At 38.9% G+C, this 14223-nt stretch overlaps 1 protein-coding gene across 4 annotated transcripts in view; it reads right to left on the bottom strand.

Moving 5' to 3' along the window:
* Positions 1–13683, bottom strand: part of UGP2 (UDP-glucose pyrophosphorylase 2) — a 54088-nt gene extending 40405 nt beyond the window's left edge. Inside the window, exon 1 of one of the 4 annotated variants that reach the window (XM_011381868.2) lies at positions 13409–13671. Coding sequence is in view for 1 of the 4 variants with exons in the window: in XM_011381866.2 (XP_011380168.1) it covers positions 12415–12433 (19 nt within the window). In the remaining 3 variants the exon portion in view is untranslated. Of the gene's footprint in view, positions 1–12414; positions 12950–13384 lie in introns of those variants that run through there. The other 3 variants (XM_011381866.2, XM_023524253.1, XM_023524254.1) reach the window with 3 other exon arrangements.
* Positions 13684–14223: the final 540 nt, after the last annotated feature.

The raw sequence follows: 14223 nt of genomic DNA on the forward strand, positions 1-14223 counted from the left end.
TAAAATCTGTCACAGGATAAATCCCCTACCCTGTCACCCCATGTATACCTGGGATGTATCTCCCCCAATCTTTAAGCCAACTCCCATATTAATGTTTAGAAGAAAACTGGAAGAAAAATCTAAATATAAAACCTCTAAATTAAAGAACATATGAATTATTTGATTCTGTGTCACAGATTGATTACAATAGATCAAGAAATTACTATATAATTATTTTCTAAAAATTTTTTTGTTAGTCTCAAAGATATCCATCTACAGACTTGCTGCTTTGTTGTTGAAGTTAGACTCTGAAGGCCAGCACTCACAGTCACATTCCTAAAAAATAGTGACAGAAACATTTAACTTATATCCTGGGCAAACTCCAAATGAGATAAAACTAAATGTAACCACAAAGTTTAAAAATAACTATAGTAGCTGTCTGAGATTTGTCTGCATAAGGTCAAAGAAAAAAAAAAAAATCACCAAACTTTAGACTCTCTCTGTAGAATAATAGCCTATCACCGTACATGATTTAAGGTCAAAATACATAGAACCCATGTCAGCATCCTCCCTATCAAGCTAAGCTAAGAAAGGCTGGCTGAAAGATTCACATGTAATACTGCATGTGATCTTTGCTAGCTGCAGCAGGTCTAACCTCAAACACTGATTCAGTAAAACCGGACACAGATTCAAATACAAGTTGTGACAAACAGCCCTAACATTTAGTCCTATTTGTTTAACATGGTACCAAATGCAAACAAAGAACCATTTATATTCCTTCTACCCCATCTACAAATATGAACAGCTTACACAACAAAAGAACATTGCAACAAGCCTATCACTTCTCCATCCACAGCTGCTTCCCTCTCCTTCACCTGGGTAAAGTGCTACTGTGAAGTTGTTTTGTAGTGATTAGAGAATAAAGAGGGGCTTTTAAGGAATAAGGAATACTCAAGAATAAGAAAGTGTGCTTAATCAAGAATAGTGTCTATCTTAAGCACCTAGCACAGCCCGTGAGGCACAAAGCTAGAAACCATTCCCCCCTGCAGTGACCTCCTTAGCCATCCTGAATTTTTAAAGAAAGGTCTGCAATTTCTGGTAGGAAAAAAGTACAGACATCATAAGATTTCTTGGACTTAACGTTCTCAGGTTACACTTTTGGCAATGACAGCTGTGTTTCTAACAGAAAGTCAATTAAAGAATCCCCTGAATAACGTCTAACCTCTTAAAATGTTTTGTCCCTCACTTCCTAGCAATAAAGAATTGATTCTCCACAACTTAGAGTGACTTAGGAATCAAACATTTCATTATCTCAGTCACAAATCAAAACATTTTTAGAGATGAGAGGGAGCATTTAATCTACCTTCAACATTTTACAGATAGGAAAATGAGGATGAAATAGTTAAAATGACTTATCCAAGGTCACAGAGCAGGCTAATTATGGAGCCCAGAAACAAAGCCAATGTATCCTGAGCTGCAGCACAATCCAGTGAGGTAAAAATATCTTGCTCATGTTTTCCTTCTAGTCTAGCTCTCTTTAATTCATGGCACAAAAATCCCAAAATAACATTCTCCTCCAAAAGCATTTCCATCAGAATGTCTTCTTATACCCAGTGGGACAGATAGGAAATTCCCTACCTACTACATAAAACTGGGATTACCAGAAATGTCTCAGTAGACTTATTTACAATTTAGTCAATTTGGGATAGAACAGGCAGTACCACTTTTTTAGAAGTTTTCTCCTTATCTCAATTTCCAAATTCTTTTCTGTTCATAAGCACTAAAATTTCAACATCGTGGACTTTCCTCTGTCCAACTGGAGCCAACAACAGACGGAAAAAAAAAAAAAAAAAAGAAAAACAAAAGAAAGGAGCCAGAGAAAAGGCTAAAAATTAAGAGTTAGGAGACATTCAATCTAACAAGTGATTGTTTTCATTTCTTAATTCAGATATTTCATTTCAGGTATTTCATTTCATCCATTTCAGCAACTAAGAAGTATACATAATACCCTGTCCTGACATCCTCATACTGGCACATACAAAACAACTTCACATTCTAAAGTAGAAAGCTAGTTTCACAATGCAAAGGCCATGGAAAAGCTGCAGAAAGAACACTAAGAGCAACGAAGAGGGTAAGATGCCCTCCTCAGGCCACTGCCTATCATTCATTATTTCTGATCAGTCTCATTCTTCCCTGGAAACCCACAGTGAACTCAGAGAACTGGAGAGCTGACTTAACCAGGAAACAACTTGTGATCCAAGTAAATGTAAAATTCCAAGAATGTAGTGGCAATTGGAAATAACCAGGAATAAAGCTGAAGACATACAGACTAGATTTATGACCAGCTGAAGCTAACTATCCTTTTCTGGGCTGCCACTGTAGGACTCTAACCTCAGTTATTTGTGAATATTCCTCCTTTGGATCTTTCTTCTTTGGATTCCACTACCCAATATTAACCTTACATCTTCTACATCTCTAACCAGGCCTGTTTCCATAACTCACTCTTCTTTCTTCTACTCCCTAGATTTCCTAAGATTCTGTCCCCAGACCATTTTCCCCCTCTATTCCTTTACCAATTTCCTTACTAATAACTCCCAAATATGTGCCTCTAATCTTGATCTTCATTCACAAGCTGCAGGCAAACACTCCCTATAGTCTTCTGGACCTTTTGCACCTGGGTACTCAAATGGGCACCTCAAACTCAACACGTCCAAACCATCTAAACTAAATGACCTCCTTGCCCTCCACGGCATTAGCATTCTACTGGTCACTCTTAGGGGACCTGGAAATCTCAGTCACAGTTGGCTCTTCTCTCCTTTCCCTTCAACATCACATCCAATTCAATACCACACTTAACTGAATCACCACAATTCCATTCACCACTTTCCATTCCCGCTACTGCTACCTTAATTTCCTTCTCATTTTCACTCTCCTGGTCATGACAACAGCTTTCTAACTAGTCTGCCCATTCTGTCACACTCTAATCTGGTGGTACCAAGCAGAATGGATTGGTCCTCCTAAGATGCAAACCCAATCACATCTCTTCTCTTCTTCATTTGATGGGATATATATGCTGAAGTATCCTTTTGAGCAGCCAAAGCTAACGAAAGTGCTAAAGCAGTAGCCTAAAGCCTACAATTTCCAACTCCATTTGTGATATCTCAATAGTTCCTCTAAAACTTTTACGTGCATGCGAATCACCTGGAGAGCTTGTTAAAACACCGATCCCTGGGCAAGCTCCTAGGATTCTGACTCAGTGGGTCTGGAGTGGGGAGAATATGCATTCCTAACAAGCGAAAGATGCCAGTATTGCTTTGAGCAGCTCTATTACAGATTATACTCCATTCATCTTAATATGTTTGTAGCAGCCATGCACATTGTTGTTCTCCCTACCCCAATGCTATCCTGTCACCTTTTCTTTGCCCAAAGGCCACGTACTTCAAAGATGGCACCAGGCCCAGATTTTAAAGCCTTCCCAGTGATTGGTTTAAGCATGAAACATAATACTCATGATTCTGGCCAGTGAGCCACCAGGGTAGTTGGCTAAAGGACTTTGGAAAAAGACATTCCTCACTGGTTGGTGGGGGGAGGAGACACTTAAGAAGAATCAGTACTTTTTCAACCCCTGAACATAATGAGTATGTATCTACCCCCTCACCTACAATTTCTTCTATTTAGTGAGCTTGAAGGAACCTCACCCAAGAATGAGACAGATATGCTTACGAGAGCTAACAGACAGAAAGACTGATGCAATCTTTGTATTGAATTAACTAACCCTGGAACATCCTATTTCAAGATTCATATGATACAAGTCCCTCGTTTTTTAAGCCAACTGAGTTGGTATTTTTCTGCTCCATGAAATTAAAAGCATCCTCCTAACTATTATAAGATTATTCCAAAACACACATCTCAAATGTCATTCAATACTTTTAGAGAAGGGCAAGCAGAAATAAGAACAAATTAGAAGTTAATAGCCCAGTGTGAATTTCGAAATCACGAGAATCATCCCAAACTCCCGGAAACCTGATCCCTGGGCCCCCAGAGGCTCAAACTCTGTGACTTGAGTAGCTTGCTATTTGAGGAGTGGTATTCTTAGTGTTCTAGGTGGTAGCTTTCAAGGTTTTAATCACTCCTGCCTCTGTACTATATCGGACACCCCCAAAACTTTAATTTTTTGTTTACATGTCTGTCTGTAATATTTTAAGGGAATAAGCCACATTGTTATTTCAACTTGTTTTCTCCAATACCTACCTCAGCACCTGGCACAGTACAGACACCTGATAATGTATAAACAAACTGGAGATCAAGATTTAATTCTCATATTAGTGCCTTGAGCAGCCACTAATAATTTCTCAGAGTTCAGTTTAAATGTAATCTCCCAGAAGTCTTTCTTAAACTAAGGCTGCCCACTACATGCTCACATGGTAGATCCTTGCACCACTCCTTCATAACATCGTACTTAAAAAAAAATATTCAATGTCTGTTTTACCCAAAAGATTACAATCTCTATAAGAATGAATAAAGTCTATTTTGTTCATTGCTCTATTCCCACTGCCTAGCATAGGGCGTGAGACATAGTAAATACTCAAGCAATGCTTATTAAATAAATAAGAGCCTATATTGATACAGCTATCTACTGGGTATAAAGAAGGTACAGTCCAGTCTAGTAAACGTAGTGCCTACCTGATAAGGCCAAACGGAAAGTGTTTAAGAGGCACGATTTCTGGTGATGGGGAAAGCAGGGCTAAGAAAAGCATGAACTGTGTTCTGGGTACTTGAAGTCCTGAATGATTCTCAAACAGAGGCTGATTTATCAGTCAAGTATCAGAGATACGGTCAAAGAAATTACAAATTGGTAGGCAATCTAGGCAAAATGACCTCTAAATTTCTTTTCAAGATTTATTATCCTATATAATGTTAGCATAATGTTTTCACTAACTTTAGAGATTAAACAAAATTGGGCAACTAGATTTAGATTTAGTTTAATTTAGGAAAAATATGGAAAAATTATAGTCTGTCATTCAATCATGTAAGAAAAATCAATTAGTTGATTTTATCGATCTATTTTTACTGATCTTTTAGTATTAAAGTCGCTGTTGATTATTTTATTGTAAACTATAGGATGACTATTTGCATTTACACAGATTTTTAAACGACTCAGCTTTACATACATATGAACACTTAATAAATACTTTTTAATAACAAAAATAAAAGGGACTATGCTTTTGAGAACTGTTCCAATTCTCCAGCACTGAATATGCAGAGCCACTTGCTCATTGAGATTTTTGCTAATCAGGCATTGCTTACTGTACAAATTTTTTAACTGTTAGAATTTATACATAAACCAGACTTCTAACTAATAATTAAGAATAACCTTGCTCTCATACAACAAGTAGCTCTTAAAAATCTTAAAACAAACATACAAACAAACAATATATCGCTTCTGGAAAACAACATTCAGGAGATGTGTCCACTAGTTAAATAATAACACTTTGCATTAAATTTAATGGATAATAAGAAAAAAGGCACACCAAGGGGCCAACCACATTCATTTGCAGAGAGGAAGGAAAAGGGATACAAAATAAAATCACCATCAAGGACCAAAAAATGATTTGGCAGCCCTGCCCTTTAATTTGATATATGAGCATTTAGTTAAAACTTTTAAGCTAGGAAAGGCTTTAAGGTCGATAAGTGAGTCCAATTCCCCTATCTTGTGTTGCAGAAAAGTTGCAAAAATCAGACCATCAAGAAACTGAGCAGCAGCACTCAGACAGTTGGAGAATTCAAGTTTATTACGCCAGCAATCCCAGAGGAGCTAGTGCTCTGAAGATCTGGGCCCAGAGCTCAGTTGCAACATTCCTTATATAGAACTTACTTGGCATGGACTGATTGGTTAATCTGTCCTCAGGTGGTTACAAAGCCCGGTAGTTGGTTGCAAGCAGTTACCAAGAGTTACAAAGGCCAGGAGTTGCTAGGATGTACAAGCAGTTACATTTGTTGCTTAGAACAAGCAAAAGGGAAGATGAGTCTTTAGTTAATTTCCAATACAGCCTATGCAGCAAGCATATCTACAGAAGCAGAACAAAGAGCTCATTAGCCTTTTGAGTGAAAATTCCTCTTCACTTGGAGATGAAACAGAGGCCAAGAGTTGCTGACTTGCCTAAGGACATGGAGTCAGTGCTAAGCTGGAATCCAAACCCTATTGCCTGGTGTCCTGCTTCCCCTTCCTAGAGGAAGTTCTCCCCTTCCTTGGTTACAGTGTAATCACATGGTTTACCACCTCCAGGTTTGTGCCACCAAATGTGAAGGAAAACCAGCAAAAACCCAACTATGTCTATAACATGAGGTTAAAACTACACGTTAGAATAAGCATTCTCTCATGCTCTTCAACTTTCCCTTCTACATAGTTTATTTTCTGGGTAATGAAAAATCAAAGAAAGCTTTTATACACTCTATAAATATATTTATAAAATATTTACCAATAAAATATTTATTGGTAATAAATATTTTATTGGTAATAAATATTTTATTACCAAGGCTAAGCATTTTACCATTGGCATAAATGAACCCAAAACAGTGCACAGAACTATGTTATTATTTTCCTGCACTCTTTGGAAATTTTAAAATTCTAGGCTGAGATATAACATAAAGGAAACACCACATCGGCCTTTGCTCAGGACAGCAACCAGAGGAAAACACAATCACCATGTAGGCAGGTCTCTTTAGCCAAGGAACAAATGGAGCTACTGTTAAAAGAGTGTCCCCTAGGATATTTTTTTACAATTTGATGACTAACAATAAAAAAACGGATTAAGCATATGACATTTCATGTACATGAATACAATGAATAGCATTTTTTTTAAGATACAAATGAAATCACAGAAAAACGAAACTCTTGATTTACATACGAAAAATTAACAAATATCTAGAAGTGTTTTGGAAAATGAAACATTTTGTTGTTTATGTAAGTTAACTAAGACAACATAGCCAACTTCTCTGTGGTTCTCAAAAACAATCCTTAATTATCAAAATGGTTTGGGGGCCACGATCAATTTCATTTGGCAATGACTGAGAAAAATAAACAATGGGACTACTGGCAGAAACAGAATTTGAGCCTTTGTTACTTTGCAACAAAGTAAAGGAGATGCCTGCATCAACAATCAAGAGAACAGGGAAACAGCCTTCAAATGGAGTATTATCCTCTTTCTCACACATAAGCCAATCAAAAAACACAAAGTTCAATTTTCTTTCAATAGCTTAGCAAGCCAACTTTCAAAGAATTTAATGTTATTAACAGAAAGATGCATGCTTGCTAGTAGAATTTAGAGATCTAAGACATATGGTTTTAAATAAGTCATTGTGCCTCAACAACCTATTAAATTATCCAAGACCAAGCTGTCCACAATTAAAATATTATACCACGTTTAAATATATTTTAGAAAAGAAACTGTAGGCTGTCAAAAGGACACCAGTCTTTAGAAAAACTCCAGCTTCTAAAGGGACCTTAAGCAATCAAAAGGTAGTAAGAGAATCATTATTTCCTCATTCACTAAATCTCAAACCCTCAGAGGTTCGCCTTCATAACTTTATTTTAATACTGCTAGAATTTTCTCCACTGACATAAATTCTGGATATGAAGAGGAATAGCATTATGAAAAGTTAACATAGTGGACTTTTAATTAATTCATTTTTACAGATAATTCAGAGTTAGTTTGACTTTCAAATATTTGTTTACATGAACTTTTCAATAATGGAAATCTGACTTTATGGTAACTCCTGTAGTTACGCAAAGAGCACCAAATCCAACTTGGTGGAAACTGGAAAACTACAGTATATTATTCTTTTGCCTAGAACATTTTCATTATTAGGCCAAGTAATGTTCCTCATACAAATTAAGCATCCTATTATTTTAATTAAAGTTACAATTGTCTATGAAGAAAAAAATAACACTGAGAGAATGGTCTCTGTGAAGCTATGTTACAAAACACCACCTACTCTCCAAAAATTAACATCTTAATTTATTTTTAAAGTTATTTTTCAATTTATCTTCAGAATATTAAAATGACGCTATTGATAAGTGTACCAGCTAGTATTACTTATTTCTGTATTGTCAATTTTTTTCCTTCAGTTGGCTTTCACAAATGAAAATCATCCATCTTACTAGAAAACCCAGTTATCAAGAACAAAAACAATTTAACCATAGAGATTACAAGGTCCACATTAGAACACAAAGTTTCATCAGCTCAACTCTTAAATTTTCCATTTATAACTGTGACTCTGAATTTAACTAAATCCCTCTCTCTCTAGGCAATATAATGAATCCTAAGCCACATCTTTAAAAAAGAAGAGTGTGCTTTAGTCATTGCTTTGCCACCTCTAGTCCTGCCTCAAATCCATGCCACAATCATCCTGGGTTAAAAGCATTCTGGTCGTCTAAATAATCAGCAACAAGCTAAATTTGGTCCTAGGATTTGAGAAGAACCTGGCCAAGGTCCGACCTCTACAACCAGGCCCAGAGTGCTTCTCATCCCTGTATTCATCTGAGGCCCCTCTAGTTATAATTAGCTCAGCTAATCTTCCCTGGCTAGCTGCCATTTACCAAACAGGAATCACCAAAAAAAGTCATAAAAAGAGAATTCTAACAAATAAGAAAGTTGATGGGCCTCAAATATTTTTTAAGTGACACAGAGGTACTCAAATGGCTTCCCCTGAAATATAAGAAAGTTCCTCAATTTAAGAACATTAAGAGACATTTTTATATAATTTAGATAGATAATAGCCTATTAAAAAAAAAAAAGCTCCTCTATTATTATAGTCTAAGCACATAACATGGCCTTAGCTGACTAAATGACAATCCCTGCATCTTTTATAAGTTTCAACTCATGTAGGGAGACTATCCTATAGCTCTCAGAACTTTTAAAAAGCAAAGTCTTAAAGAGCACCAAAGGAGAAGCCTGGCAAAAAGTCACAGCTTCTGATTACCACTAGCACCTCTAACTATGATAAAGAGCCCCTTCTCACTCAGCTAGTACTCACATTTATTTAGAATAACTGGGGGTCCTGCAACAACCCCTGAAGGGGAGAAAACTAGCAAACCGAGAATATCCTAGCCAGGCAAAAGGTGACCTGAGGGCAGAATACACCAAAATAGGGAATTATACCCTAGATCCAGCAAAGAAGGCTTCCTGTGAAAAAGAAACTTAAGTGCTTCAGAAACACAGACTTGAGAGATGCCCAAAGAAAGCTGAACCCTCTTTCGGCCAAGGAATACATACGAGAATGCTCCTGCCTATCAACATTAAGTACTTTTATTAATTGAACATTTCTACCTCATAACTTGCAGTCAAATCACTTGAGAATGGAGATGCCCAACTTTCCTATAAAGCACATTGCCTAGATTGGGGGGAAAATATTCAAGCCAAGTATAGCAACCCTAAATTCCAGTATATTCGAAAACATATGTAAACAACACACAGGTTATCTTCTGAATTTCAAGTTCTCACTATGAGGGATACACAAGAAATCCCAAAACAGTGCACTGCACATTGCACTCAAAAAGTTTTTTGTTGGACTAAAACTAAAACTGTCACCAGCTATGTATTTACATCACTGTTCAAGCTTCCTCCTTCTACCTCACACTTTTTAAAAACACGTAACTCCCAAGAGCTGGGAGCCTGAACATCAAACCTGGAATAAGAAAATAAAGAACTCTCATACCTGTCTTGTTTATTTCTGTTGGTGACATGTGGTTATCCTTATGGTAGCAATGCTATCTGAAAGGCCAGTGTCATTTTAAGAAAGAAAAGTAAAAATTACTGGCCATCTAATGTGACTAGTATATTCACATATTTCATCTCATTTCAACTTCTCAATAACCTGCAGCATAAATATTAATACCTAATGTTTATATAAGTAGAAACAGATTCAGAAGAGTTATGTTTCTAAGGTCACCTGTTAGTAATAAGGTTCAAATCTAAATCCATACTCTTTTATTTTTCTCAACACTTATGTAATCTAAAGAGGTGTTATCTAAAACTACAACCAAAACTGTAGGGTAACCTACTATAAAGCATATGGAAAGTGCTGAGTTTCTCATCAGTCATCCACAACAAATTATTTTAGAGCATCAACCACTTCAAGATACTGTATTTCCCCATAGATATAATATTATCTTTGCCCACAGGGAACTAACAGTCTAGTTGAAGAAGCCATTTAGATAAGTTTTTAATGTAAGAGGCAAAAGGTATTGGAAAGAATAAAGGTTTTAGACACATCTACACATAAATGTATTTCAGTACTTACTAGCTGTGAATTTGGGGCAAGATACTTAAATTTCTTCAGCTATAAGGCCATGATAAAAATCTACTACCTCACAGGGCTCTTGTAAAACTTAAAGGAGATAATACATGAAAACAGGGGCCTAATATTTGTTCAATTGTTCCCCTATGAAGTGGCACAACCTAAGTATCAATAAGTAGAAATATCAGTAAATGCTACAGCAAAAATCAAACAATTTGATTTGCTACCAAAAAAAATTTCAAAACCAAAAATCTCAAACCTTACATTTGAAAACTGATATGTGGAGCCAGCTGAGTCATTAGCCAATTAGGTTTATTATTGAAAACAGCAACAGTTAATTAAACATATAAAGGGTTTACACTTGAAGTACAAAATTTAAACAATGATAAAAAGGAGCACAATCATGTTAATTTGAAGAGATGTCATCTTTTTGTGTAAAACTGCCAATTTAAAAGGGAAACTACCATTTAAAGCAAAAGTAGATGGCAACTAAACACAATACTGGACTGAGTCATGGAACAGTAGTCTGAATAAATCTGTAGTTTAATTAGTAGTAATGTACCTATGATGATTTCTTAGTTGTGACAAACATACAACTTTCCTATAAATTTAAAAGTATTCCAAGGTAAAAAGCTTATTTTTAAAAAATGTCAATGACAACGGAAAGGAATGACAACATTTACATCAACTCTTAAGCATTGCCACTTGATTTAGAATCTCCTGAAGACAGCCATTAACAGCAAAGGCTGTGAAATTAGTCAATGCACATCACCTCTGCAAGCTATTATTCTAAAGCATAACTATAAGCCACACCTGGAGTTTAACTAATTTTCTTATCTTTTAAAGAGAAGTGGCTTGTCCACCTTTCCCAAGCATATTCTTGCAAAATACTGGCTTTCTGGTAATTGTGTTTTTGCTGTTACAAAACCAGCAAATTTCTAACAGTTACTTCTGCCTTGCTATTTTTGACTAAGACACTTATTCAATCAGAACATAAGATGCATCTCTCAGCACATATAAGGTATAACATGAATTTGAAAAACTAACGGCAAATGACATTTCTGAGCTTATAGTTAAGGCAGGCATAAATGTTCCATCTGTTTCCATAATAAGGCACAAATTCTTACTTTAATTGATTATACAAAACTCAAAGAAGAGTTAATAAACTGATATAAAATTTACTAGGTCATTTTTATTTCCAGGGTAAATGAGGGCCATTACTGACACAATTTTTTATTAAAGTACATCTACATTTATTGAGTCACATTAAGTGGTTGTGAACTTTACTAGCTGTGTTCAGCAAGATGGCTGAAGCTTTCACACTCTGGGGTCTGCAAGAATAGGGTTTACTTGCATACCAGAAGTCTAATTCTATGCTATAAACTGGTGACAGATTTAACATAGCACCAATTTCAAAGTGTACAAGGAACACACAGATAGATACAAGCGATGTTACTGCTTAACTCAGTTGAGAGGCATTCCCTAACCCTTTTAAAAATACACACACGTAGAATTTAGAGGGCAATTTTCAAATTTCAAAGAAACCTTAATAATCTTTGCAGATTTGAAAGAAGGAAAAAAATAAACAGCAATGCAGCAAAGTCATTTTGCCTGCTGAAATGACCTCCAGCTTCTAGGAGCTACTCTCGGTTTCGCAATAAATGAATCAGACTCAAACCACGTACACACAAACGGAGTCGTTGCTGAGAACACTAACGCTCACCCAACAGTCCTGGCAAAACCCACCTGCCTTCCCTCAGCCCTACCAGTTCCCCTACCAGTCTGCAAGCACACATAGTTACCTTGACTTCAACCAGGAAAAGAGAACAGGGATTAATCAGCAGCCAAATCCTGTTTTATCATCATTTACAGCCACTATCCTGGAGAGCTAGAGTGCTACTAACCTGATTTCAGAGAGGCAAAACTAAACCCAGCACAGTACAGAGGTATAAATTATAAATATCTGAAACGCCAGTCGCAGCAGTTCAAGGTAATTCAAATGACAATTTAACAAAAAGGGTTTCGCAAATAGTATTTCAAATGAACATTTCCACTTCCAAATTACCTACCAACCCTCTCGAGTGTCAGTACCCAAATTCAGCTGAAGCAATCCCGAAGAGAAGAAGCGTGTCTTACCTTGTACAAATCTCGACATTTTAGAGATTTAGTAAAATACTCTTTTATATATATATTAATTTCTGGAGAAGTCACGCTATCAGGCAGACTTCCTCTCCTGCTATAACAACCGACGTGTTCTTTCTCCTCTTCCTATGTTTAGCCACTTAAAGGAGTATTTATTCAAAGCGACTAAGACAGCCTTAAAAAACAAACCAACAGGAAAACCCCCACTTCCAAAGGCAGAAACTTGGTGCGATCGAAGTCTGCTTGTAACTCCAGCTTACACTGCGCTCCAGACAAAAATGAGGGCCAGCTGGAGACTCCCGGAAAAGGTAAAATCACACGAACTTAAATTTCATCAATGAAAGAGGCGGATCTACAGCGGCTATTTCACCGCCCCCGGGGCTGGACCACAGCAAGCACTGGCGGGCCGCACCCCTGGCTCCCCCACCCTCAATGCCTTCCAGCCTCTCGCTGGTTCCCCGAAAAACCAGTCAACACCGGCCCCCAACCAGACAAGGGGCGGGGATGTGGGTGAGGCCGGCAAGGCCGACGGAGGGAGGGATGCAATCACTTTTCCAGCCCATAAATATCCTGGAACTAGGAGGTGCTAAGAATTCCCCGCGCGGGCGGGCGGCAGCTTCCAGCTCCCCGCCTTCCCGAAGCGAGTGGCGGAAACCCTGCCGCTGCATTTCCACGGGAGGGAGGGGCCGAAGGCTACTTAGGCCCCATCGCCCCTCCCCTGCGGCGGACACTAAGGGGCCGCTTGCGAGGGGGGAACCCCGGTGCCGCCCCGAGTCCCACCGACTGGAGCCCAAGAAGGCCCCGATCCTCCTCGCACACATTCGAGTCCCTCCTGCCCTGCGCTCTTCCAAACCCAAAATTCGGCCTCCGGGGCCATACAGCCGGTGGGGGAGAGGAGCTCTACACATCTCAGAGAGGAAAACACACCCGCCTAGCGGGTAGAGAGAAGCCCGCCCCTGCTTACCCCCAAAACGCCATCAAGACCCACCTTCCTCCTCTTCCTTTAGCAGCTGGGAAACTGGGGGCGTTTATGGCGCCCCAGGAAGAAGGCTTGCAGGCTGAGAGAATGTCACCTCTAAGGTACCCTTCTCTCTCCCTCTATCCCCTCACACATGAACACCTAGAACCCCTCGCCAGTGGTCGCAGCCCAGCTAATGACCCCTCCGCCCACCTGGCTGCCGGCTCCAGACACTCAAAGCCCCCACTTTCTCCTAATCAGTTCCCCTCCCCCTCCATTTGGAGCATCCCCATTCAATGCGGAAATGTTCGTGCTGCACAGACGGACAGGAACAGCCTCCAGTCAGAAGCCGAGGCGGACGCAGGGTCTGGCCAATGAGATGCGCGGGAGTGGCAGAGGGCGGGGCGCCCGTGTCCTAAGGAAGCACAGCGCGGGTAGGCGCGGAGCCAAATTAGGGGATTCCTCGCGTGTGAGCCACACTTGAGGCAGCGCAATAGAGATGTTTCACCAATAAAACACCCAACTTTCTACAGATAACTTAGCATGGGAGAGGGTCTGAAGCACGAGAGGTTATTTTGCAGTACATAAAAGTGTTCCCGCTTACCAGAAGTTGAACCTATCCGGCGGATAAAGCCAGAACACCTTACTGCGACTATCCTGAGAGAGCCCAGGCCCCACTCGATAGACACAAACTCTGCTCTCTACATCTGGCCTGAGAAGGGTGAAGATGCGCTAAGGAGTACGCAGTGGGATGTATGGGGCCCACTAACAGGAGGAAGGATTTAGGGCGTGGAAGAAGGTGCCGAGTGAAGGCTGTCCGGCTAGAACCGTGGCCTCCGGTTCCT

The sequence above is a fragment of the Pteropus vampyrus genome, unplaced genomic scaffold (assembly GCF_000151845.1).
Source record: "Pteropus vampyrus isolate Shadow unplaced genomic scaffold, Pvam_2.0 Scaffold453, whole genome shotgun sequence".
NCBI lineage: Eukaryota > Metazoa > Chordata > Mammalia > Chiroptera > Pteropodidae > Pteropus > Pteropus vampyrus.